This window comes from Antrostomus carolinensis, unplaced genomic scaffold (genome assembly GCF_000700745.2).
Source record: "Antrostomus carolinensis isolate BGI_N321 unplaced genomic scaffold, ASM70074v2 scaffold12197, whole genome shotgun sequence".
NCBI classification, from domain to species: Eukaryota; Metazoa; Chordata; class Aves; order Caprimulgiformes; family Caprimulgidae; genus Antrostomus; species Antrostomus carolinensis.
Genome location: NW_010325404.1, coordinates 32,299 through 59,333, shown reverse-complemented (window position 1 = coordinate 59,333; position 27,035 = coordinate 32,299). Strand labels below are relative to the sequence as shown.

General features: G+C 46.9%; 1 protein-coding gene across 1 annotated transcript in view; it reads right to left on the bottom strand.

Moving 5' to 3' along the window:
* Positions 1-27,035, bottom strand: part of GABRA3 (gamma-aminobutyric acid type A receptor subunit alpha3) — a 60,525-nt gene that overhangs the window by 9,960 nt on the left and 23,530 nt on the right. Inside the window, exons 3-7 of the mRNA XM_010171199.2 lie at positions 21,437-21,504; positions 17,386-17,606; positions 7,611-7,693; positions 3,640-3,783; positions 1,821-1,973 (exon numbers count right to left, since the gene is read on the bottom strand). Of these exons, the coding sequence (XP_010169501.1) occupies positions 1,821-1,973; positions 3,640-3,783; positions 7,611-7,693; positions 17,386-17,606; positions 21,437-21,504 (669 nt within the window). The remainder of the gene's footprint in view (positions 1-1,820; positions 1,974-3,639; positions 3,784-7,610; positions 7,694-17,385; positions 17,607-21,436; positions 21,505-27,035) is intronic.

The following is a 27,035-nucleotide window of genomic DNA, read 5'->3' as shown; positions in this document are numbered from 1 at the left end:
CCCTTTTCCACTCTGTCCTGGTTTTGCTAGGGTAGAGTTAATTTTCTTTCTTTTTAGTAATTAGAAGAGTAGTATTTTACTTTCAGTGTTTCGGTTCAGACATATCACGAGAAGAACTTTGATAACAATACTTGTGTTGCTGCAGCTTCAAGGCCACCGTGTTTTTTGCTCCTTCACAGCTGCATTAGGACTGGGAGGGGGGAAGCGCAGTGAGGAGCAAAACCCAAAACTGGCATCTGGTTGTGCCAATGAAATATTCCACATCATATGACGTCATGTCAGTATATTAACCAGGGGTGACCGGAAGACGGGGCAATTCTCTCGGGGATCGCTCGGGCTCACTCTTCCGGGGTTTTAGTTTGGGACAGTCTCGGCTCCGGGATTGTTAGCTGGCACAGGCCGGGAATTACTGTGTATCACTCATTTGTATAGTCTGTTATCACTGTTGTTATCATTATCATTTTATTTTAATTAGTAAATAGTTTTTATCTCAACCCATGAGTTTCATTGCCCTCTTCCTTCCAATTCTCTCCCCTACTCCCTGGGTGAGGGGGGGGGAGGGAGATAGAGCAGGCTGTGTTTGGCTGCAAGCTGCAAGCAAAAGGGTGAATCCACCCAAACCACCACACACTCTGATAGATGAAAACACCAAAAAGTGGGTGCTAAGGGGCCATATCCCCTCTTCTTCACTGTTATCACTGTTCAACATAGCTCTTGCAGTCTGGATCATGCAAAACAGTTTGGTCATACCAACCACTCAGCTCCCCACAGCTGTTCTCAGCCCTGGCCATTGCTGTAAGATTTGCATTGCTGGGGAAGGGAAGGCAACCCGGTGCTAATGGGGAGAAGTGTAAATTTTAAATGTAGGTCTTATTCATGACCTACATTTCACAAGCCCCAGTGAACACAAAAACTATAATGATTCCCTTCTAGTTCATTTGGGAAGGTGCAGAACCACTTATGACCCTCCCTGCATTCCGTTCCAGTCCGCAGCACGGGAACCAGGCCTGTGGAGAAGGTCCTGAATGGAGGATATCAGCCTTGTTGGGTTTATAGGAGTACTTCTATCACGACTCTTGCTACAGAGAAAATCCTTCATGATGTTTGAAACAACACCACTTTCTGTTTTATTCAGAAACATGAACAGCTGGTACCATATATCCCCTCTCTGCTTGGTGACTTTAGTCCAACAAATTCTCTGTTAAGCAGTATCTGCTGGGCACTGTTATTTCCAGGAAATACAGTCCTGGAGCATCACACCTGGTCTGGGAGTGTGTGTGTGTAGATCCTGAACTAAAGGTCTTGGCAGGAAAGCACAAAGCAATTCTATTATTAAATGTTTGTAGAAGCTATTAATATACGTGCAATGCCAGCCTGACACTCTGCCTCGGAGAGAGGATCTGAAACCAGCTGAAGAAAATAATAACAATATATTTACCATGCAGTTATACTGTCTTAGCCCAGGAACTTGTTATGTAGAGCTCTGACCAGGGGCACATTAGCAATTTCAAAGGTAGAGCTTTAAATGCCTCCCCATGTACCTATCCTCTCCTCAACTCAAAAGCCAATACAGATAAGCAGACACAGCCAAATGCATATAATTAGATGATCAATACCTTGATTACTGTTAATATTTTATGGCTTGGCTTGTAGCAGAAACATGGACAGGAGTATCCTTGCAGTAATTCAGTGGAAGTAGGGGTACTGGGAAGACACTGATGCTGGTCAAGGCCTGGAGAAGACCAGCTCTGATGATCAGTCTGTTTCCCATCATTTGTGGTGTCTTTCTCCCCGACTTGAGAGGATGCCCCCAGACTCACCAAAAACCGTTCGGGCAGGAACAGACTCCCTGTTAAGCCAGAAGGAGACCTGGGACAGGATGACTGTCATAATGCAGGGTAGGTAGGTCTGGATCACAAAGTACCCGATCTTCCTCTTGAGGTGGAAGTGTGTGGTCATGACGACATACTCCCCTGCAGAGACAGACGGTTAGAGATGCTGAGCTGCCTGTGCTTTCCAGGATGGGGCCAGGTGACCATGAATCCAACTCTAAACCACAGAAGATCTGTCCTGAACAAACTTTCAAGTTCTTAAATGAAAGTGTTTGTGTCATACTGTTAGGAGCTGGCACACCCTGGTATCTTTCAGGACTGCAGGCCCCCCTAAGAGCTGTGTGAAGGAGGGACACATGCCACAGCACACTGTCAGCACTGACTTTGCATGTCCTGCCCATGCACTCACAACTGCTGTGCCATGCCAGGTGTGTGCCTCAGCGTAGCCTTGGTGACCTCCACATAACATTTGTCCTTTCAAAACTCTTCTCTGGAGACTTCCTCAATTCCCTTTGTTATGGGAAAAAGGCAAATCAATGCTAATAAAACAACCAGGCAATAGGCTTTCCCTGTTTCACCCCCAGGCACAAGACAGCTCTGGGGGTCTCTCCAGACCCAGCTCCCATCCCTTTTCTTCTCCAGCCCAGGGAGCCACCTTGTGAGGTAAGATCTTTTAAGACTAGAGAGAACCTAACAGTGCGTCAGTAGAATTTCAGGACAAATGATTTTATTTTCTCTGACAATTCTGAAAATATTCCACCTTTCCTCACTGTAACCATCCCAAAAATCAGGGCAAGTTCTGTCATTAAAGGTCTGGACTGTAAACCAAAGAAGCAGCTGTCCCTATTTTCCCTCAAAGCCCTATTCCTCCACCCAAAGCTTTGGATATTTTGTTGGATTATTGTGCCTTTTTGTTGTGACCGTGGCTCTGCTAAATCATTACACACAGGAGCCTTTAGCTGCTTTCTTGCCACTTCAACTTATTCATCTGTACATTTTACTACAACTTATGTAAAGAGATGGGCCATATATTATGACATTTAGTTCCCTGGACTCCCCACATTTCCCCAAGGGAGGTGATATGAGTTGTTACAGACAGACACTATTAAAAATCAAGTGCACCAGAGAGGAAATATCCTCAAATGAGAGAACTACTGGTGCATACAGAAGGCGGAAAAAAAAAAAAAGAAAAAGAAAAGAAAAAAATGAAAGATGAGAGACACACATGAATTAACAGAAGCTATTGGTACCTGGATTCAGAGGGGAAGGGAGGATCAGCAGATGGGAGAGAAAGATGATTAATATTGGTCATTAATCAGAGGAAACATTTGTTTGGGATAATCTTCTATTAGCTATGATAATATTTGTGTAAGCAGATGCAGTGAAAATCACAGTCAACATTATGTTGCATTCACCTCCCCTGCCTGCAATGCTCTCCTGAGGGACTGGAAAGGGATCCAAGACAAATGAACCCACAGTACCAAGAACCAGCTGGGCAAAGTGGGGCAAATTTTCCACTGTGATCATTTTTAGATGCTTGAAATCAGTTTTCTAGAGGGTACAGGTGATAAAGCTCTTTCAGTGGAAATCATTAAAAGCTAAACCTTTTACTGCCCCATGGTGCCTGGTGCTCCAGATGTCCCCAGCCATATTCTGCAACAGCATGTGGCTTGAGAAGTACTGTGGTGCTCACTGTCCACAGGTACTGCCTCTGTAATTATGCCAAATTGTGGCATTCAAAGCCCATGGGTCCATCTCGCCTAACAGTGTGCTTAGCCCATGCATCACACTGTGGTCCCACAAGTACCTGTGCTGGATCGAACCATCTCTGTGCCAACAACATGGCCCAGCAGGTCATACTGGTTCAGTCGAGATCCACCCTTTGCTACTTCGACTGATTTATCCTTCCCCAGTGTCCAGGTGTAGATCACCTCTGTCTTTGTGTACGCATCTGTGGAGGAGAAAGAAGAATGAGGTTCATGCTTCTGCCTGGCCTAAAATATACCAAAAATTAGCCTGTAGCCAAATTAATCCCTGCTGTGCATTCCTCAGAGCCACATGGTTGAGCACAGCCAAGCATGGCCAGAGACCAAGGCAGTTCAGCAACTGTTAAATCAAATGAGCAAAAGGGAGCTGGGGTTTTTGGAAGGGAGTTAGAAGAGGGGGCAGAACACTGTCATGGAGAGACACACTGTCAGCTTGATGTACTGACTCTGCAAGGGCTGGCTCCAAGCAGAGACAAGATAGGAAGGCTTCCAAGACCAGCAGGCTGCTGGGGCAGCAGGACAGCCATAGCACTGCCATGCCAGGGACCAGGGGAGTCATGCTGGCAGCAGCTGGCAAGAAAGGCTAAATGCAAATAGGGCTGAATTTTAGGTTAAGGAGAAAAAGTTTAAAATCTCTACCCTCACTCAGAAGCAACCCTCTCCAAGCCTCTCCACTTTGGAGGTGGTGTGCCCTCCCACCAAGATGCTTTTTCCCCTGTATCACCTTGTGTTTGCCAATCTCCAGGCCAACGCACCAGGCAGGGAGGACGGGCAGTGCTGAGAAAAGCCTGCCCGCACATCGCCAGAGAAACAGCAGACAAGTGCTGCTGGACTGCTGCACGGGGTAGTGCTGGGCTCAGGGCCAGGGCATCCTGCCAGGGGCTTGCAAGTTCCCCTCTCTGTCCCACCTGCCCAACTCCCCATATGCAAACACCTCTCTCTAACACACAGTCACCATCACCTTGGCCTTTGTGACCAAACCCCTGCTTGTCCTCAAGCCGCTCCCTTTCCCAACAGCATCCACATGCTCTTGGTTTTGCTAGTCCTACAGTATCCAGAAATCAAGTCTCTCCAGACTCTACTAGGAGCTACTTCTCCCCATAATGCCCAGCTGCCTGTCCATACCCACTCTGCACCAGTTTTTTAGACAAGAACAAAGTTCAGTAAAACAAGCGTTTAATTGATTTTTACCACCAGCTTCTCCTGTTAAGGGAATTCTTTGGCTGCGGTCAGGTCAGGCAATGGGTCTGGTCTACCACAGAAATGTCTCAGCTCCTGCTTTGTGGTAGACTGTGTCCTGAGACAACCAGATTTCTCTGATCTTTTTAAAACAACCACTGTTAGCCCTGCACTGTAGGTTTTGGCAAACCTTTTAACTACTAAGCAGGTGCTGTGCAAAGTAGGGGGAGTGGTTTTGATGATCAGCCACTGTTTCTCAGCATGCCAGCATGCTGCCTAAGCACTTCTGAGGCAGGCTGGCATCCCTCATCCGATGTGCAACACTCTGCTTCTCCAGTCCCTCCTTCCAGCTCTCACCATGCTTCCAGAGATCTCCATCCTCCTTCAGGCTTAGCTTTGTACAGCTCTGCCAATGCTCTTCCACCTTAATGGCCAGCACCTTCTGCTGTAGCAGTCATGGTTCACCCACAGCCACTCTCAGTCTACAGAGGAAACTTGCCCACAGTTTCATTGCCATCATCCCTGAAAAAGCAGTTGTCTGCATATCTGGTCATCTGGGACGGAAGCATATCTAGTGTCACATAGGCATGGCATAGATGCTTGGAATATATTTAATGCCATGAAGCTGTTTTGGTTCTGCTCAATGCCTCGCTTGCAGTGCAGTCTAATCCAATCCAAAGACAAGTCTCTGACATTTACTGGAGCTGGTAACTTCAGCAACATCTTCTGCTAGCCTAGTCTCAGACAGCTGCTCTACAAATATCCTATGACTGGCTTAGAAACAGTGGTTCTCTGCTACGTACATCCATCTTCTAGGGAACATGGTGATAGGTAAAGCCATCACCTTAGCTGTACTTGGTCCAAGGAATGATACAGGTGGGCAGCTGAAGCCCTGATCCCCTTACTGCTCCTGCAAGCTCTCTGCCTGTCTTCTTTGGGTGGCTGCCACAGTGGCACAGGAGGCCACTAATGAGCCATTCAGGTTGTGGGGATCCCTGGAAGGTGGCCACTGAGGCAAATTCAGCTGTCCTTTGAACAGCACATGTCTAGCTCTGGCATTGTCCTTCTACTTACAAATCTGACCCACTGCAGGCTTCTTGCAAACAAGCAGCTTCCAGCAACAGGAGAGGTGAGCTCAGATGCTATGCAGATGGGTGCTTTAGAAAGAGCTGTACTCATGTTAATCAGCGGCAGCTCTCATAATTCAGAGGCCAACTCAGTAAAAATACCCAGAAGAACCCCAAATAGTGTTCCAGAAGAAATATGCACATTAATCTCTTCCTCACCAAGAAATATTATAACCAATTAGATGTGGAGTAATCTGCCTTCCTGCAAGTCCTGTAATAATCCCAGAGTTTAGAACTGAGGTACGAGATTTTATATCCCTCCTCACAAGGTCAATTAGCATTAATAATTCATTCTTCTCTAAGGCTTGCTATTTTACTTACCGGCCTTAGTGATATCTTGTGGCAATGAGTTTTACATTTAAGCACGTGCTGCCTAAGAAATAACTTTATTTTAGTTATTTTTAATAATCCAGTCTCCTGGATGCATTTTGTCATGAGGCAGAGGAGCAGATGCATATGATAAACACAATTTCTTCTGGTGTCAATCAAATTTTTCAACTTTCTCCTTAGTTAACTCTCAAATGGCTACTGGAAGGAAGTAAGGTTTAGAAAGGTTGTTTTCTTAGAGTCTAAAAGAGAGATTACTGGTGGGGGCTCATTCTTTAGTTGGAGGTGGGTAACATTTCCATATAACACAAACATAGACTAAGAGTGGTACTTAGTTCATTGGACCTAGAGGAGACTCCAGGTAGAATGGGACTAGGAAATTTATTTCCACATTATCACAGAATGGTTGAGGTTGGAAGGGACCTCTGAAGGTCACCTAGTCCAACCCCCCTGCTCAAGCAGGGACTCCTAAAGCACATGAACCAGGATTTTGTCCAGACGATTTTTTAATATCTCCAGGTAGAGAGATTCCACAATCTCTCTGGGCAACCTGTTCCATCATTACGATGAACCAGTGGCTTGGAATTTGGTTCCCACTCACTTTAGGAACAAAACCAAAAGAAATTTAACTTGTATTAAAGAGAAGAGAGAACTTGTTCCTAGGCAGGGTATGGGAAGCCCAGGCAGATGAGCAGCTGTGAGCTTGGGAGGCTGGGACCAGCTTTCAACTGACCACCAGCCTCCAGATCTTCCCTGAACCAGGACCCCTGGGTGTTGGGACTGACATGCCCAGAGTTTCCAAGCCTTTTACTTGAGAGCAGCCGGCCTGATAGACTGAAGAGGAGCAAGAGGTTTGTAAGCTCCGTTGGAGCATAGAGCCAGGGCAACCAGAGATTTCAAGATCTCCTCAGATTGGCAGGAGTGACGTAGGGAAGGTGGACAGGACACCTAGCAGCAGACATCAATGCTGTCTTCCCAAATCTGTCACCCCAAGATCACCCTGTTATGAAGGAAAAGCATCTCCAAGTTTTCCACCAATGCTGGTCCTGCTGAGGCAATGCTGAAGAAGCAGCACTGCCCATTGAAGGCAGAGAGGGCAATAGGAAGCTGCTCTTCCCACTTCCCTATTAAACTCAGAGCAAAACCACAGGTGTCTAACCCATCCTGTGAGCCTGAACTGACCACAGATTTGCTTGCTGCCCATTTCTGACAATGGTAGGAATTGCATGTACGAGATACCAGAAACAAATTTTTGGTCACATTATCATTAGTAATAATTAATAACACTGTTACTAAAATACTGGAAAACACTAGCCACACAAAGGTCTGTTCTTTAGCTCTGTACCCACCTCCTTGTAGAGGCTGATTAGGGTACTTACAGCTCCCAAATTTCAGCGGGCAAGCATGCACATCCATTGGGAAGTCCTCCAGGTGCATGGGGCACTCTGCATGGATCGTTAACCTACAAGACAAAACACAGGGCATGATCAGAAACACGTGGCTGTGGAGGCTCCCACGAAGCCCTTCTGCCACAGCAACTTTGCCTTGCACCCACTAAAGGTGACAAAGGCCACAATGTGGCCACCAACCTCTGGGTCTCCGGGCAAAAGGCCATCAGCTGTGGAAAGAACAGCAGGCAGACAGATCTGGCCACCTTTCCTTTTGTATAAACTCAACCCTACTGACTTGAGTTCATCTTTATCCACTCAGTGCAATCAGAAAATCTGCCAAAGCCCAGGACTTCTGTTTCCTTACACACTATGCACAAAGAGGTCATTAATGTCTAGGGCCAGGTAACATCTCATAGACGTGCTGGAAAGCAGAGGGAATGGGCTTCCAGAAAACATGGTCTGTTCTCCCCAGTGGTCTGCAAGGAGTCGAGGGCTGGCAGAGTGTTCAGTCAGGAAGCCACAGTGCTCCTGGGCTTGCTGAATGAATTCAGTCAGAGCCACGAAGTCACAGGTGTTGCACCAGAGTACAACACACCCTGTGCACACAGGGCACGTCCTCATCACACCTCTTCCCTTGCTGGTGGCACTGCAGGGGATGCTGCAGACAGACGCAGAACTGCATGTCCTGGGGATGTTGGGAGAGGGTAGGACAACTTGTCTGCTTTGTGCATCCACCAAATCCCAGCAGGACACCTCATCAGGAAGTGGTTTTGTGAGGGAGACACAACCATAACAGCAGTGTGCTGCAGAAAATGGGGCCAGGCACAAAAGGATCTGTTATAAAAGGCTCTCTAAAAAAAAAAAAGTAGCTCTAAGCTGGTGTTTCTTCCTGAAGTAGAGCAAAGCCTGCAGCCTAGGAAGGGGAGCCAGGACAGACAGCTTCCCAGGAGACATCTAATACAATCTTCTCTGAAGGAACCATTTGCAGAAAAAAAAAAAAAAAAAGACCCATTTCTGATGGCTCTGCAAAATAACACATAAACCACAACAGGAGCAACAGGAGGATGCGAAAGGCAAGTGCGCAGACTAAAGGATGAAGGTGGCTTGTGGAAAACTCAGGTCAAGAAACACAGTGGAAAGTTTCTATTGAGGTATTTTCCTTCAGCTGGAAAAACGTCTGGGGTAAGTTACTCTTCATGGAAAATATTGAGGCTTAGTCAAATGCAAAACAAACACTGAAAGAAAATAAAGGGTTCAGATTTTGTTTGCTAAAAGTAAAGAAGAAAAAAAAGAAAGGGAAGAAAAGAAAAATAAAGGTTATTTCTTTCAAGTGGACAAACAAATGATTCTACAAAAAAAAAAAAAAAAAAGGACTGTTTTTTAAACTTGGCATTAAAAAAAATTGGTGGACAAACCCAAGCACTTCACAAATCACTCTAAAAACCCCTGTGGGAGAAACAAAGCAGAATCACGGTGGCTTGGAGGTGGCAGGGGATGTCTGAGGCTGCAGCGATGGTGGCTGGAGGCGGCAGATGGTGCTGTGACAGACGGGCAGCAGCACCAGCAAGGGATGGAGCAGCAGCAAATTCCTGCACAGCTGCTCCGCGTAGCCCAGGCTGCGCTGGAAACTCTCCACTGGCTATGAATTTTGCTCTGCCAGGTGAGGAAATGAACCTTGCGATTTCAGACCCATGTCCAGCCTTTTCTGCTTCTTTCAGAGGGTCTAGGAAAGCCAGCATCCCCGCAAGAGACAGGCAGAGGCACTACTACACCTAGAAGTGGAGGAGCAGAGCTGGGAGCTGCTGTAACTTTGATGGGGCAGGGTCGGGTGGCCAAAACCCTCCTGTGTGACCTGAAGCCCCTGCAGCACCCACAGCAGGGGTTTAAATCCCAGCTAATCCAGCCTTTGGGAATGTCTGGGAGGTGAGGCACATGACCTCTTTGTAGTGGTCACTGGAGTCACAGTGCCACTGAGCAGATGGCACCATGTGAGCATCACAAAGTCCACACCTTATTCTGGTATAAGATGGCAGAGGAAAGCGGTGAGTTTCCTGCAGACCTTCTGAACCCAGCCCCACAGTGTTTCAGTGGTACCTCCCTGCTCCTTAATGCAACAGCAGCATATATTAATTTCTGCTGTTTTTCAGGGCCAGGTACCACTGTCCTGTCTCCACTGGGTACACCCACCCCACTGTGCCCCAGGAGCTACCCCACAGCAGGAAAAAAATCCCTATAAAAGCAACTCCCACAATCAGGACCGGTTCAGTCCTGATAAACAGCTCTTAGTTATTCAGCAACAGCGGGACATGGTCACCGTATGCCCCGTATTCCTTCTTGCACTGAAGCCCTGAGGGGCTGGTTGTTGAGTCACCATTCACTGTTGGGTCCCAAGGGCTCACAGCCCAACCATGGCTGATGCAATGCTCCATACTCTGGCCAGGTTAATCTCAGCAGGTTTATTTGGTCTATGCAGGCTGACTCCACCTCTGATAGAGGAGGCCAGCAGATACTTACAGAAGTATGAAACCCGGGTGAATTCAGAGCAAATCACACCTTGCCATTGTTTCCTAGCAGCCAGTGGCTTATGGCATCCATGATTCAGAGGCTGTATCCAGGCGACTGAGTGCACCAGAGACCAAGGACCTTTTCTATTCTGAGTGTGCCAGTCCTTTCTGAATCTATGTACGTGGACTGTGACCACTATGTCCTGTAGCAATCATTCTACTGACAAAGAGGTGACGATGACTGTCCTGCTTGCATTATGTCTGGCTCCAGCTTGGCTTCCTCGGCCAATCCAAGAGCTACTGGATGGCCAACATAACTTCCTTGGAAACAAATCACTTTTTCTGACTTGCTGATCTTCACCTCTGGACTGAATGTACCTGTTTTACATAAGAGAGAAGATGACCTGATCTTTAGGATTTCGGTCTCACTGAAGTCAATGGAAAGACTGACAGTGATTTCAACAAGCCTACAAGCATGTCATTGGAATGATTTTCTTCTGGACACTCAAAGGCCACTGTGAACAAATTGCTCATTTGCTCAATTGCCTCTTTCGTAATCTGGATGAAGATTAGGATTTCAAGAAGCAGGTGTGAAAACCTGGTAGCAAGGTGTGGACAAGACAGCCTTGCTCTTCCTGTTCTGTTTCTTTTGTGATGCTTTCTTCTATAAGCTCAAAGTTCACTTGGTGAGCTTCATGGTTGGCAAGCTGTCAAGCATGTCCTCATGGATCTTACCATTCAATTCTTTCTGTGTCCTTTTGAACTCCAATGGACTTTTTGCTTCTAATATTTGTCACTGTCACTTGTGTAAAGGAAATGTTGATACATTTCCCCTGTTTCCCTCAGCAGGCCACACAAGACTTTTCCTTTTCACCTTCCTATTCCTTTGTTGGCTTCGCTAATTACTTTATTATTTCAAAAGGTTCTTAACTGGGTGTTCCTAAAGTTGACTTTTCTCCTCTGAGCAGTGCTTTCCTTATGATGTACCCTGAACTCACCCCAAAAACCAGAAAGACCTTTTTCACCCATGTACTCTTTACAACTCTTGGCTGTCAACAACAGCCCCTCTGAGTAAGGCTGAATGACTCAAGGAACTGCAGATTGTGGGTCTGGTGGTTGAGTCCATTTAGAACAGCTAGAAAAAGCCTCAGAGGACAGGATGATCATACCATCTGCCCTCCCCAGGCCATGGCCAACAAAAGCAAGTGTTGGCAAGGGAAGGAGACAACTTTATACATGTGAATGACTCTGTAGGTGTGTGAGAATGCAGCAATCACGTTTTAAATCTAAAGTATGTTTTACTGACTGAGACAGTAAACAGCAACACAATAAATCCATCAACAAACCACTGAAAAAGCAACCTCATCTGCCACTTCTCCACCTACAGCTGAAGGAGCTCTTAAGTGTCTTGAAATTAAATGAAAAAGAAAATGCCATATCATTCCAGTGAGATGAGTCCTGCTCAGCAACATCAGCCAGCAAGAAGTCAGCAGGTTCACAGGTAACACACAAATGGAGTCAGCTTCCCTGACAAGGGGGAAGCAATATAGGCATTCCTCCTGCCAGGTGTTCTCCCTTGCCTGAAACCTCTTTGCTTTGCCCCAACATGTGCTGGCTCCCTGAGATGCTCTCCCCATGACCAGAGCGCATCAACCACCGCTCACTCCGGCTCACCCCTCTGCCCCTGCGTCCCTCGGCCATCTTTCACCCCCCCGCCCCGCAGCCTCTCTTGCACATGCTCATCTTTCAGAGCTTTAATTAGAAGAGGTGTTTAGGTGAGCTGTGGAATCAATCACCACTCAGGAGAGTGCCCACATTCCCCTTCCGCTCCCCACCGGTGGCCTTCCCCATCACCTTGGCACCATATGCTTTGCCTAATGAAACATCAAAATGTCAGACTAAGAGGAATGTATCTCACTTCGCAGACAATTACCACTGCCTCTACAGCATTTGAGTAAAAAAGCCTGTTGCAGAAATGTTCATCTTTACCCCTTACCCTATGCAAAGGAGCTTATGGCCAGCTAGTCACAGGAGTTTGCTTCATTGCTCCAATGCCCTGTTCACGTCCTGAAATGTCATTATAAAGCCTAAACAGCATGTGAGAAATAGCCAAGCTGCCAGCAATGACATGATCCAGCTGTTGTATCCTCTGGCTTGTCTGTCCCAGGCACTAGCAACAACTTACACAGAACTGTCTTGAAATCAAACCCCAAACTCCTCCTGTTTTCTCTTCACTTTGCTGGCACAATGGCACCAAAAGTGGAACATCCGGGAGAGAAACCATGTTTTTCTCTTGAAAGTCACAGGAAGTCCTTTGAACTGCTCAACACAATGGCAAAAAGTGTGAATCAGGCTAAACATCCCTCTCCCAGGGCTGACGGTACAACAAACCACTTCAGCTTCGTTCTCATGGTTACCGGGAGCTTAACGAAACCTTTGATGTGTCATTAGAGCCACTGTCGTTACCTGCGTCGTGCTGCAGGATGAGCGAGAGTCTCAGTCCAATTTCTGGGACACAAATGTAATAATCCCTTGGTGTATGTGTGGTACAAAAACATGACAGCACCCTGCAAAGCAGAACTGACTTTGTTTATGCCGGGGATATTGCTTGAGTTTTGTCCTGATTTCTCCTCTAGGAGATTCATTAATAACCAGTCAGGTTGAATAGTGTTTACGGTTTAGGCTGTGTGTGAATCTAGGTTAGGTTTAATTGCTGGAGTTTGAGCTTGAAAGCCAAATTGCTTTTAGGATCCTTGTGCTGGGTCTGAAAGCACTGAATTCACTTTGCTTCCTCCCCCAGTCCCTGGAGATTTCAGCCCATGATGGCAGAAATGCAGCAAGATAAGGTGATCTCTGAAGATCTCTCCCTCCTGGGACAGCTTCCTTACAAAAGTCTGCCTGCACAAACCCAAGCCTGGAAAATAGATCATTTCTGCCTTTGGATCCACTTTGGAATCTGTAAGGCAGGTAAAAGCAGGCTGTGCAATTCTCATCTCTTCTATTCGTCTGCTTGCCTCTTTAGCAGTCTAGCTTTGGTCTGCTTAGGTCCATTTATGTGGTTGTCTAGGATCAGCCTTGATGCGGGAAGCAGCCAAATAGCTGCCAGTTGTCAGTATGTCCTAGCCCTAGAAGCTGGTGCTGGGACGTCCCAGTTGCTGCTCTTGCAGAAAGGAGAATGATGGTTGCACCTTCATCGTGTGGAAGGGTTCTGCACTCCTGACTACAGCGCTCAGAAGTTGCCTTGGGGTTAAAAAAATCAGGCAGTAAATTCAACCCAAAGCCTTTGTTAGGAGAGACACTGCAAAGCTCTGTGATTTCAAAAAGCGAACTGGGAAGCTCAAACTCCTGAGCTTGCTGGAGTAGGTACAGGACTCATTATCTGGGGTTCAACAGCCCCAGTAGGACTGCACATGTCCTGGGTGCCTTTGTATTCAGCTTCCCCTCCTGTTCTTCCTCACCCAGGGGTTCACTGACCCTCCTTTCCATAGCACACTGCTGCTAAGGACTTCACGTTGTCTTCAGCAATACAGTTTCTTGAGGCAAAGTCTTTGGGCATGAAGCTGAATGTGTCAGCCTGGCAGTTAAAGAAAACATCCTTCAAGTGCATAACTTGAGCACATATTGTCTAGGAACCACTCTGACAATAACCACAAAGCCTCAACATGCCACTCTGACAGCCCCTGTGAAAAGCAGGAGAGCTCTTTAAAGCCTGGATTCACAAAGTTGAATCCCATCAGCACGGCATTAAGCTTTCACTATTTTCATATGATTCAAGGCCAGGAAGAACCAGAACATTATCTATGTGCCCCACACAATCTGAGCCAGAGACTACATCCAGAGACCGCTGCAGCAGCTGAGTTTTTGTCTGTACCTTATGTAAATCCACACACAATTCCCAGTTTGTTGTACTCAGGTCTGACACCAGAGCTTTTGAGGCCCTAGCTGGGCTTTTATGAACTACTTATATCTTGTTGGAACTTCACAAACAAGACTGCAGAAGCAGGGCTACATAATAAAGCTGTGTTCCCCATGCCCTCTAAAGCAGCCGGAATACCAGAGAAGAGGCAGAGGGATCAGTAATCCTGTCCCTTCCTCAGCAGCCAGAAGGAGGGGAATAGAGAAATGCAATTTTGTGCTGCGATCACAAAGGCCATCTTGTCACCCAGGTGCCAACACCTGAGTCAGTGATCAGATGTTTGCACCATGACATTGCACCGATCCATGAGTAGGCTGTGCCGTGACTAAAGGAAATCCCTAGACGTTCAGCTACAGCTGGTGTGCAACTCCTTGAAGCTCAGGTCAGTGATAAAGAGGCTCTCTCCAGGAGCTATAAATATTGTCACACAGGTGTAATTTTGCTGGATGCATGTGTCAGAGTTGCTGTTCCACCAGAGCAACTTCATCTATAAATGTAAGCTTTGACTAAGAGAAGTTGGCTTTCACAGCAGGATAAATAGCAAGAGACATGCCTCTAATTGCACATCAGCAGAGCTGATCCCTCAAGGATATTGGCTGGTACAAGGTAAAGGAGTAGGATACATCTCAGGAGACAAACTGCATGGCAATGTACCCGTCTGGACTGAGCCTGCAAGGGATCACCCAGGCAGTTGTGCCAGTCCAGGAGAAATCTGGTGGAGGTGCAAACTTGCTCCCTAGTCAGCTGGACAGAGCGTGCCTCTTTGGGCTGGGTGTCAGCTTTGAGGTGCTGAGATTGGCTTTGTGGTCCTGCTCCTTCCTTTGAGAAGGACCCATGTGCATGCCCCTGGGTATGGGGGAGAACAGTGAATGTGCCACTTGGACATAAAACATGAGCTTCCTTCCAGCTCTTTCTTGGGAGAAGATTTCAAAGCACTTAACAAGGAAGGGTGATACTATCATCATCAGTTTACAGAGAAACTGAGACAGGTAGGACTTGGTCTCTGAGCCTCAGCCTGATGCACAGTCCTGGACAATGCAGTCCGTGCCCTTTCATCTTCCTTTCTGAGTCCCTACTCAAAACATCCTGTGTGGCCCTGAGCAGGTATTTCCTTCACCAGCAAGGAGAAGGGCAATCATCAGATGCACCAGGACAGACATCCCATCCTGGATGTGTTGAACTGCAAACCCAGAGGAGCCCTGCTTCACCCCTGACACCGTGTCCTGTGCAGTGGACAGTGCCTTCCAGATGGCCATCTGGCCAGCTCTAAACACATGTCCAGCATCAGGCTGGTCCAATAGTGCCCAGAGCCCCACCAGGACAGCTTCACACACATCTGCACAGCACTAACGTGTGCTGATAAGGAAAAGATCTCCATGCACTACAGCTCCTGGTACTGTGAAATACAACACGTGACAAAAGGCCTCATATCCCTGAGTAGGCTCTTCACTTCTTACAAAGTCGTAGATGTACATTTAAGGGGGTGGGAACACATGAAAAGGGAGATCCAGACTCTCCTTCATCTCCCCATTCTTTGGGAGGCAGCTAAACTGAAGAATGTGTTGAATTTATTTAAAAAAATCCCATGACTCCATTTTCTTCAAGAAACTCGTTCCCAAGAGCCTCATGATGCTGCCATCCTGGCAACTGCCCAGCCCTAAACAGAAGAGTAAATCCAATACTTTCTCAGTCACACAAAACTTGCTGAAGCTAATGGCTGTTTGCTGAATAAAGAAGAAATGAAATGATATAAAAGGCCTGAAATTGAGTCCCTCTTTTGCTGTCTTATGCCAGTAGCTCCTATAATACTTTACAGTCAGACAATGATACAAATGAGAGGAGTGTTAGTCATCCACATGCAGGTCAGCGAGCCGGGAGCAGAACCGAGCCCTTAAGTCAAGTTGGGCTTTTCCCTTCATTTACCCCATCTGCCTCAGTAACGTGAAATCACTGATGTGTGGAGACCTAAATCCCCAGGGCACTGGCAGGATTAGCTCACATTTGAGAACTGCTGCACAAAAGCAGAGCATTGTTTATCAATGTAGGCTGTAAAACTTGCTGACACTATGTAGATTCACAGCCAGCTTAACCATGAAGAGATGAAATTCTGTCTGGTCCTCAAAAAAACACAGGTGAAAGTGCAGCATCTCAGCACACAGAACACACAATGAAGCCAGTTATTTGTTAGGATCAGCTTGAAGATGGAGGCAGAGAAAATAATTTTTGAAACCAAAGATTTACACTTTTCCAAAACCAACTCAATACTTCTCTTGTGCATCTATGAGTAGCTCGTTGTTTCATTTATAAGCCCATTTACCTCGGAAGGCAAATTAGTGCATCAGCCCCAGGTGGCAAACATTATTTACGTGGGTGAATAGCTTACAAGCATACAGGAATATCTGAACAGTTCCAGAATGAACATACAATTAACCCAAATGCATTTCTCTTCCTGCTCTCCACCTGTTGCAGCTTAGTGATAAATGTATGTACCAGGGCTACTCTTGACGAATCCAGAGCAGATGACTGCCCAAGCACAGTTCCCCATACAGTTCCCCGACTTGTGTTTTAGAAGGAAGGCCCCACTTGCTGGAGCTCACAGTGGGGCTGCACAGGCTGTATCACTGCCTGGGGTCTCATGCTGCAGGGCTACCTCTTGTTTGTGGCTCCCACGGAGACCTCAGCTGGAGACAATCTGGGCCGGGTTGAAGTGAGAACTTCCAATGGCCTCCCCAAACCTGGCACCTCCAGAACACGATTTTAATACCCTGGTGAAATTTTTTTTCCTAATGATGTGCATTGATTACACAGATTTAGATTTCTGATTCCATGAAGTAGGAAAAAAACCCCCATTGCTTTCACAAACAAGCTTGGACTCATTAGATGTTTCAAATGGCTCCAGTGTAACATGCTGAACAAATGTAGATCTGTTCTCAAGCTGCTGGAGAACAACAAATTCTCCCACTGTAATGCTCCCTTACCAGTACTAGAAACCAGACTTCATATCCCATCAGATATGGTCAGGAACAAAAATAAGTTGGGTGGCGCACCAACTTCACAAACTACAGATCCCAACACTTCTATCTCAACACATAAAAGCAAAAAAACCAACATGAATGATAAGAAAAAAAAAACCCTACCTGTAAAAATGAGCTTAAGTTGAGGATTAGCAATGCTACATAGGTAGGAAACAAGAATAGGAGGGAAAGCAGCAGGGTGAGACTCAAGTGTGCTAACAGAGTCAGTGGAAGTCTACACAAACTGCTGTAATGTACCCTGAGGTCCCATCCTTGCCTGCATGTGTATAGGAACCTGGAAGATGCTGGCCCAGGAGACACAAACGTACCTCATGGTGTACAGGAGGGTGCCATTGTCCACCAGACGCAGCAGCTTGTTGGGTGTTGTCATGTTATGGGCGACAGATTTCTTCCCGTTGTGGAAGAAGGTATCAGGAGTCCAGATCTTACTGGCCAGCAGGTTGTTCAGGGGAAGTATTTTCATGGGACCATCAAACTTCAGCCTTTCATCCCTCCAGGATTGCCGGAAAAAGACATCAATAGTGTATTCCTTTGTGGAGAAAGGAGAAAAAAAAAAGCTTTGTTTTACTCACCTCTTCATTGCAAACAAGGCACTTCAAGAAATAAGTGGTAATTATCTCTGGTCATTGAGCATATACTGTGTTTTTGGCACAACCTGGCTGACATGAAGCATGATGCAGAAAGAAGTAGGCATTAATGTCAGTGGAGAAATCTGCAGAGGATAGAGGGCATTTGCCACAGTTTGCATGATGACTTACATATGATGCCAAAATGTGTGTTTCAGTGTTTCCGCGTTACAGCTTACAGTGGCCAGTCTTGGGGTAGCTCTGCTGCACCACCACCTTTATGCAGATGTTTCAGGGTAGGAAACCATTGTGTGTAGCTACATGGGAATTTAAAAAGGCAAAAATAAAGTTTCTGGAGATAGAATTTGGCCAGGATACTGGTAATTATACCCTTGCTCATAAAAAACAAACAAACAAACAAACAAAGAAATAAAATTTCATGACATTGTCTTAATGTTATTTTGTTCCCCAGGCCACCTCTAGGAAATCAATTAATCAAGGACCTCACAAATTTGCATTACAAGATCCTGTGACTTCCTTTTCTTCTTTTTTTCCCCCCCTATTTTTCCCTCCCCCCCCCCTTTTTTCCCCCCCCCCCCCCCCCCTTCTTTTCTTTTCTTTCAGTTACTATAGAAACCCATTTCCTAGGCCAAATTCCAGTTGGGGCAATTAGAAGTCATCACTTTGAAACCCTGCAGCCTCAGAAAACACTTGATCAAGTAGCAAAGGTGCTACAGCTCCACAGCCACCCCAAGGTACAATTAAATCAATCTGCCCCGTGCCTGGCATAAGGGACTGCTGTTCCCTGTGACCTGAGCCACCCTGTGTCCTCTCAAGGTCCATATCACTTGAGGGAAAGTCTTCAGCCCATCAGTATGAGCTAACTCACTGCTCACCTCTACAACACAGACCTCCTCTTACTAATGAAGGATCTCATTAGCTCATGAGGCTTTCAGAGAGAGACAGGGCCTTCCAAAAATCTGTCTGTCCCAGCTGTTCTTCCCCTGCCCTTGCAGATTCATAGTCTTTATTTATGGGTTCCTGGAGGCTGCAGGACCAACTAAACATATCATTGTGAGTGATTTCTTTCCTGCAGCTCTTCTCAGCAGCATTTAAAAGCTGCTGCGCATCAGTTTCCTATAGGTCATAGGAATTCCTACAGGTTTTGCAGCAGATGGCAGTTGAATGAAAGCATCTTGATGAAGAAATTCATCCCTGCTTCCTGGCCACAGAGCCACTCCTGCTTAAATGTGAAGTTTCTGGAGGCTGGTTGGGGAAAGGAAAGAGAAGATCCTGTGTTCCCACAGGCTCTGCCCTGCACAAGATATTCTGCCCCTTCATGGAAGTTATCTTCAGTTCATGGTTTTAAGCTCAGTAAAGGCATAAAACCAAAGGAAGGAGCCTGTATGCAGTCCCAGGAGGTAGGTTTGGGAAAAGTCCTTATCAGGAGAAGAGCTATCTTATTCAGAACTCCCTGTTCCTACTAAAAAAACAAAGAAGTCAAACTTTTATAACAACTTCCCAGGCTCTGTTTTTCTTCTTTTACGCTAAGGAATTGTTCCCAAAGAAAAGAGGAATCATGTTCAGATTCTTCCACTCTTTTCTATACTTCTTTCCATGACAGCATCATTCCCAAGTCATCCCTTCCAAGGAGCACACTTAGTTCTGCTTTATACTTTACCTTATAGAAGTGACTGAAAACATCAAGACTGAGTCTGTCTCCAGAGTCCATCCACCAAAGCATAAAACCATCTTGAATTTATTTTTTTTTTCCCCCAATTTCCTGGGGATTGAGGCAAAGCTGCAAGAGCTCACTATTGAAGATTCAGGCACATGTCAGGTCCTATCAGGCTCTACTTTCCAAACCAAAATGAAAAAGAAATTAGAAGTTCCTTGGAGTACCTCAGAGAAAAGGTCTACATGTCCTCCTCCACGCTTCGTAACCACTTGCTTTCTTCTGCTCTCCACAGCAGCTTCACCTGCCTCTCCTCCATCATCATAATTACAGTCTCTGTCTTCATCAAGATGCACAGGAGCGGCTTTCCATTGCCATGAGTAATGGCTGTGGGAGGGATGGGAGTGAGATCACCAGGCAGATGTGAACGAGGAAGGAGGGACTTCCCCGCTCCCGAGATGAAAGGAACCACCGCAGAAGAGCAGGCTCTCCCCACGCTTCCAGAGGAGATGGGGTTTCTCTCTCTCACATTTCTGAGTGCATTTAGCACCAGAACAGCATGCTAAAACACATTCGCTATGCATTTGTAAAATATATGGAACTAAAGCACACGAAGGGGAAATAATTTATTATTCTTTAACTGTCTTCCTAATTTAAAATTCATTTTGTCAAATCACATTGCAGAGAATACCTTCCTCTTTTCAGTACCTCATATTTCTTCTTCACAGTTCATTATACACACTCCCTTAATCAAATATGCTCCACCTTGGAAGTAATTATCAGATACTCCCCAAGGGCTAAGATTGCTGAATATATTATGGGTCTCCGCTGCAGTAGGAAAGCAAGCGAGATAGAGAGAGAACTGAGATGAGATTAATACTCTTGGCTACGCCGATATCAAGATAACTTCTAGTCCTGGAGGGAGTTCCAAAGCAACATGGGGTTGTGTGATGGGACTGGCACCTCAATGAAACACAGAGATTTTTTTCTGCCTCAATTCCTCCACTTGCTAGCACAGGACTGTTGGTGGGGTGGCTGAAGTGATGTTCATGGCCATGTGAGCACAGAAAATGAAACTCTCTCAGCTCCGGTGGGACCGCGAGAGCTGCAAGACGTTGCTCCTGCCTGACCCGGCTGGTGAGAGCAATGCCTGCTCCCTCTCCTGAAGTGGGCTTCCTCCAAGGCCAGGACTGCCCATTGCTGGCCTGGGCTATGCCAGCACCAGGTCACCTCTGGGACTGGATGCGCAGGAAGGTCTCAGTCCTGAATGCGTGACTATTCTCATGTAGCATCCTTGAAATGCTGAGCAACCATCAACAGCCAAGTCTTCTCTGTGTGCCTGGGCACGTGTGGAAAACGAGCTACAAGAAACACTGTTGAGAAAGCTCACTATTAATTATGCTCCACAGTCCTGTTTTAATTAGAAGACAAACTGTTGTGGGAATACAAGCCTAAATTCAGACCTCAGGCCTTTTCATTAATAATTTTCCCTGAACATGTCAAAATATTGCAATCAGTTCACTCTTTTTTCATTTTTCTCTTCTGCCTCCCCTCTGGTTCAGGCACTAAGGACAGTTTGATGGTGAACCACTCTCTTCTGACACTACCACAAAACCAAGCTAGATTTTGGCATCCTCCTCTCTTCCCAGGGAGCACCGTCCTTCTTCCATGCACAGTCAGGTCAAGGAAAGCTGGCTACAGCGAAGGTGTTTGTCAAGACATGTAATGGGAGCAGCATGCTACACACAGGTCTTTGTCCCATGTGCTGACCTCCCCATTTCATTAGGTCTCACTCACTTGCACCCTGAAGCCTGCAGCATGCTTGAGTGACACAACGGCATCAACCCTCCAAGGCTGCATTATCAATTCATTTCTAAAAGCCCAAACACCTGAGAAACAATCCCTGTCTTCCACCCGCACTGAGCTCTCCCTGGCCTGTGAGAAGATGATGAAGCACACCCGTGCCTGGGCAGGAAGCTGGGATGCTTGCTCATGTTCTTGTCATTTAGGAAAATGCCACTTGTGCCCAGGTTGTTTGGAGATGAGGGTGGGACATGTCCATGGCAGCTGCAGGAGAAGTCATCCCTCCCCATAAGGCAACCAGCCAGCGGCACCTACCATATCTGTGTCCGAGACAGGGCCGAAACTCGTCACGTAAATGTCTGTCTTGACTTCGGTTACGCTGTCTGGGACAAAAAAAAAAGGGAAAAAAGCAATTAAAGAACTGAATTTGCTTGTACAGGGAAGGGTTTGAGTTTTGTTACGTGGTGGTTTTTCCTGCTAGGCATCTCCCTGGTGAGCCCTCAGCAAGCCAACGTCATGCTCTCTGCTGTGCCCTGAACAATGGCTGATTTTATCACTTGTAATTGGGCAAATTCATCTCTGATGTAGCTCTGCCGCTTTCCACGCTTACACTGAGGATGAATATGTCCCGCACAGCCAGACAATGTGTATTTACAAAATATATGTGGCTACACGACACATACCGTGTACGTACAGATCCACATTTTCAATACAGAGGTAAGCCCTGATGCTTTGAAACTCCTTTTAATCTGAAATCCCTTTGTGTCTCCCAGCCTGATAAACAGCCTAGCAATGTTCCACCAGTGTTAGGAAACCCTGGGTTTGTTACAGCTTCAGGCTTATCTGTTTGTACAAAGAATCAATATTCTGATTGCCTTTTACTGCCATCGTGTTTGCTGTTCTCCTAAGTGCCTCGCTCCTGATGAGCGGCTGCTCTCGCAGAGCTGCTGCTCGCCTGCATCACACGCTTGCCTGCATCCCAGGCTGTGCCACCTTCATGGATGCTCAACAGCTGCCTCACTGCCCCAGCAAAACCACAGAACCCCAGTTCCTGGTCTGGGTGCTAAAACCCAGGGGCAATCTTAACCACATGCCTTCAGGTAAAGATAAAGTGCAATGCTTTGCAGAACACAGGCACCACCAGGTATTACTCATGCTGAATAGCACATATAGCTCTCATTCTTGACTTCATTATGATTTTAGCTTGTTTCCTAATTTAAATCTCTGCTGCTGTCCCATTTTGCAGGGAAATTAAAGCACAGTGATTTGTCAAATTCATGGTCCTACACTCTGCCTACTGGGTTGTACTGAAAAAAATTATGGATGAGGTGCCTTGAGTTTAGCACTACGTTACCATAAATCCTCACCACCTTAGGGATAGATCACGCCACTGTGCTCCTTTTGTACAGCATTAGCTGGCTCAGAGCTGCTTTCTCAATGAACCAATTTAGACTCCCAAGTCTGTGTTTTATGCATAGTACCCCATTTTGGCCACTGCAGCAGCTTTGCAAGTAGCCTGGATGGCCCACTGCTCAATTCAGTTATGGAAATCCTTCTGTCCCCTGCCAGTTATTTTGCAGTACTATGAAGCTTAGTTTTGTGCTTCAAAGGTTTGTAGCCAAAAATAAGATAACATGTTCTGGCAGGGTTTTCTCCTTAATGGCTAAACTATACGTATACATGTCTCTAGTTATTATGGCTGGAAAGCTTCTGACGCAGCCTGTGGCTGATATTATTGTGCTATATAAGTAACCCTTGATCTCATCTTGATGCAATAAAAAGAAGGTTAAAGAGAAATATGTATGCAGTACACTTTCTGAAACACCCAGAAGCCAACAAGACATCATCCTGAACAAAATGAGTTACTTCTGTAACACTTAAACACTCAGAGTAATCTCTCTGTCTCCCTTCAAACAAGTCCCCAAACGAGATACACAGCAGAGAAGAACCTTCAGTGAAGCGAGGCTCTTTTCACTAACACATGCAGCAAGAGAAAGCTAATTATGTTTTAGAGAAAACACAAACTCTCTCTCCACTCCCCTCCTCCCTTCTTGGCATTCAGTTTGCCCAAGATAATAATGTACAGCCGTGGTTATCAGACCAGGACCCATGGCCACCCACGGCCAGTGAAGCCAGTTCTTATGAGGTGCAGAATGAACTGTCCCCTGCACCTGAGGACACAGAGGGACAGGGGTCTGTGAAGGGACCCAAGTTTTATAATGTGATCCCTGGGGTCCAAGCACAAGAGAAGGGATTAAGGAATTCATGAGGAGGTAAAAAGGCAGAACAAGTTTTGGACACCTTTTGATATGATCCTGCTATCTTTACATGAGCCTTTATGTCCTTATCATGCTGTAACCTGGCTGTCACAGAGCTTCAGAAACCACTTGCTGTCCCATCAATCTACTGGTAAATCTAATAAAAGATAATGGTGTTAATTCATTCCATTAATTTATTAATATTAATGATTAATTACTGCCCAGATCTGAAGAGGATCCCCCATTTCCAGACTGTGGACATACCCCCAGGCCAGGCCACGTAAACGCACTGAATTTGGTGGGACCCCTTTGTGCCTGCAAAGCAGTGCGTGGTGCAGGGACAAGCTGGGGGGGCTGGCTCGATTGCTGGCTTCTTAATGTCCCTCAGCACTTAGAAAAGTGGGCTCCCTGCACCTTTCATGGCAAAAGCCAGACTGAACTTTCCCTGTTAATACGTGCTCCTAAGGGCAGGATTTGGCTGGGATCTGGAGGGATTCTGAAATTAAATCGTTGTGACGCAATCAGGGATTTCAGCAGAGCTGGGAAATCCAGAGATAAGTGAAACACCAGCAGAACAGAGTGAGCTCCAGCCTCAGAGATTTACTTCCTTCATGATCCTACAGCCCAAGAACATCCATACTGCTTGCAGCCCTGCCTCAGCTCATCGGCTCTCTGACAGTGAGACCTTCTCCAGAGAAACCAGGAGCCTTCCTCACTCTGACCCTCACACTTACCCACCCTGAGCCTGAACAAGAAGAAATTGCATCTACTTTTGAGTAAGAAAAAGCTGAGAGATGAGCAGCTCCTGTCTCTGCTCAGAGACATGGCAGGGAAATCCTTATCTTCTTCTCAATCTGCAGACAGGCTCACACTGCAGCTTGTCTGTCTTGCCCAGTTCTCACCAAAGACAATAATTAAGGACTATACTGCAGAGGGTTAGGCACTTTCCCTGGACCTGTTGCAGAACATTAAATGGCATTTCTCCTTTCCTAGCATCATCCTTCCCTGTGACTCAAAGCTTTTTTTACATGTACAAGTGAGTTCAGCCTTCAAGCCTGCTGGGGTGGCAGGTAGATGCTGCCAGTCCTGTTTTATAGTTGGGGAAACAAAAAAGGAGAGACTTGGTTCAGGGGGGCAGACAGAGCGAAGCAAGGAGCAGAGCCCAGCTCCAGCTGCCCTAGGGAATGGTGTGGGCTGGTGCATGGGTGCCCAGAGAAGGGCTTGGCATTGCCCTTGGCACACCGCACAAGCAGCCTCTGGCTGTGCTGCTGAGCCTCACTGTGCCCCAGACTGCTGCCACCTGGGGACTGGGAAAGCAAAAAAAGCAGTCATGAAACCAGAAGAGCAAGAGATTTGCAGGTTCAACATTTGATCATGGGCAGAATTTAGAAACGAGACTGGTGTGCCATGTTCCCCAGTCATTTGTTCAAGGCTGATTCCCTTGTCTGGGGGCTTTTCCCATTTATAGGCTCAGCTTATTCCCAAGCTTCAGCACAGTCACGTTTCTAAAACCATCTGGAGCAAATGTGTGAGTAGGGACAAGGCACTGCAGGTCGATCAGAGCTGCCCCTTCTCCCCATGGCACAAAGCCCCATCCCTGCCTGCCAGGCAATTCTGCCTCGCTCCTGCCTGCAGAAATCCCCCACAGCTGGGCAGATCTGCAATGCAAATGTAAAACAAAAGCTCTAACATCCCTTCCCACAGTGTTACCATGGCACTCCCTACACCTGCCTGCTCTTTAAAAGCCACCCCTCTCCTTCTCCAAGAATTTGCTACACCAGATCTAGCTGCTTGTGCAGGTGATAACACCCCTATTAGCTCTGCATGGAGGGCTGGGTCCTGCCGCCCCGAGCCCCACGACAGCAGGGTGGGTTGCTGCCCTGGCATATGCAGAAGGTGTAAAACAGCAGTGGTTCAGCTGAGGTGCTTCAGGGTTTCCATTTCACCCACCCTCTCCTGTCCCTTTCTCTGAGTCCCCACATCCCATCTTCCTGGCCCTGGCTCCAGGCAGACATCCCCCCTCCCCCTTCCCACAATCTCCCTTTTCAGCGCTCATGACTCCCTGGGCCTGTGAGGCGATAGTTATTATTTACAAAATGACGGAGTGCTATTTTTACTTGCTTCTTGGAAGCACCAGGAGCAGCAGCAGAGCTGGAATACAAATGACTGCCTCGCTGCCTCTCCCCGGGCTGGCTGTGGAACGTGGGGCTGCCTCTGCGAGTGGTTATGGGAGGCGGGGGGCACAGGGGGCTGAGGAGGCTCTTACTAAACATCCCGCTGCACTCATCAAGTGCTGTTTATTTAAGAATCTCAGCCGTAATATAATCGACTCGACCGGTTGTGTTTCAGCTCTTGAGGTTTGCGGATGTGCTGAACACAGTCATGTTTCCCAGGCGGGGGTTCCCAGAGGCTATGCTGCAAGCGAGCAGAAATGATGTGCCTGCATCCGAGAACAGGAGATTCCCAAAACGATGTGCACTATTAAAACAGGGACGAAGGCACTGCGGCTTCATGCCGGGGATTCCTGGCTGCTGTGCTGACGTCAGAGAGGCTGCGCAGCCTTAACTCGGAGATAAGCTGGATGAGCGAGGGGATGGGGACCTCCCTGAGACTGTGCTCTGCCCCAGGGCTGTGCTGGGACCTAAGGAGCTTGGAGGTGACAAGCCTGTCTATACTGGTGTTTCTGTATGTGATGGCATGGCTGAGACTCTAAAGGAGGACAGTGCTGTTTAGGCTCTGCTGCACCCAAGGGTACAAAGCCTCAATCTACTCCAGTCCAGCTCCTGGAGGTAGACGTTTCTGCACTGGGCTCCCCATGAACTGCTCCGGACTCCAGCCAGCTCAATATCCCATATCTCCATCTGTGGTCACAACCTAAAAAGTGCAGTAACAAGCTGATAATGCCCCTTAACACCCTCCTAGACTGCAACTGAATTTATCCTCAGTTCAAGAGTTTCTCAGCTTGATAAAGTCTCCTTATTCAGTGATCCTCTTTCAAGGACCTGTCCAGTGTCCCCTCAAATACAAAAAAAGCCTCTGGGAAGGAGTCCCATCAGGCTGCATGAGGGCAGTGTCACCACGAAGAGAGAGGTGTTGCTGTGTAGCTGTTCCCCACATCTCATAACCCAAAGCAAGCACACTGGACAGGATGGTGTTTAACAGCTAGCCCAGCATCCCCAGGAAGGGAAACACAAGAATTTGGTTTGTACTACCAATTTCAACCTCATGCCTTCTCCCAAATCCTTGCCATGCTAATTAATAAGCAGCAGAAGGTAGTTTTTGCAGCTGCACACAGAAGCTTTTTGAATGTTTCATTCACCATTTTCTCTACCTGCCCTCCACCCCTCACCGGGGGGATTTAATTTTCTCTCCAATTTTAGCCTCTGGAACAAAAGAAGCTTCCATGACCTTTGCTACAAGCTCCATGAGCCCACTGGAGCCGAGCTGCACCACAGCCCAGGGCAGCACTCGCCTTTGGAGGCAGCACACTGCAGCACCCTGCCAGTAACTCCATCCCTGGGTCCCTTCTCTGACTCTGGCAGCTTCAGTCCCATCGCACCATGGCTGCTGCCTTTGTCTGTTCCCACCGTGTTTTTTCAGATGGCCTTCTAACCTGCAGTGCTGCCTTGTTTTGAGAATTATGAGGTGAGCTGTGT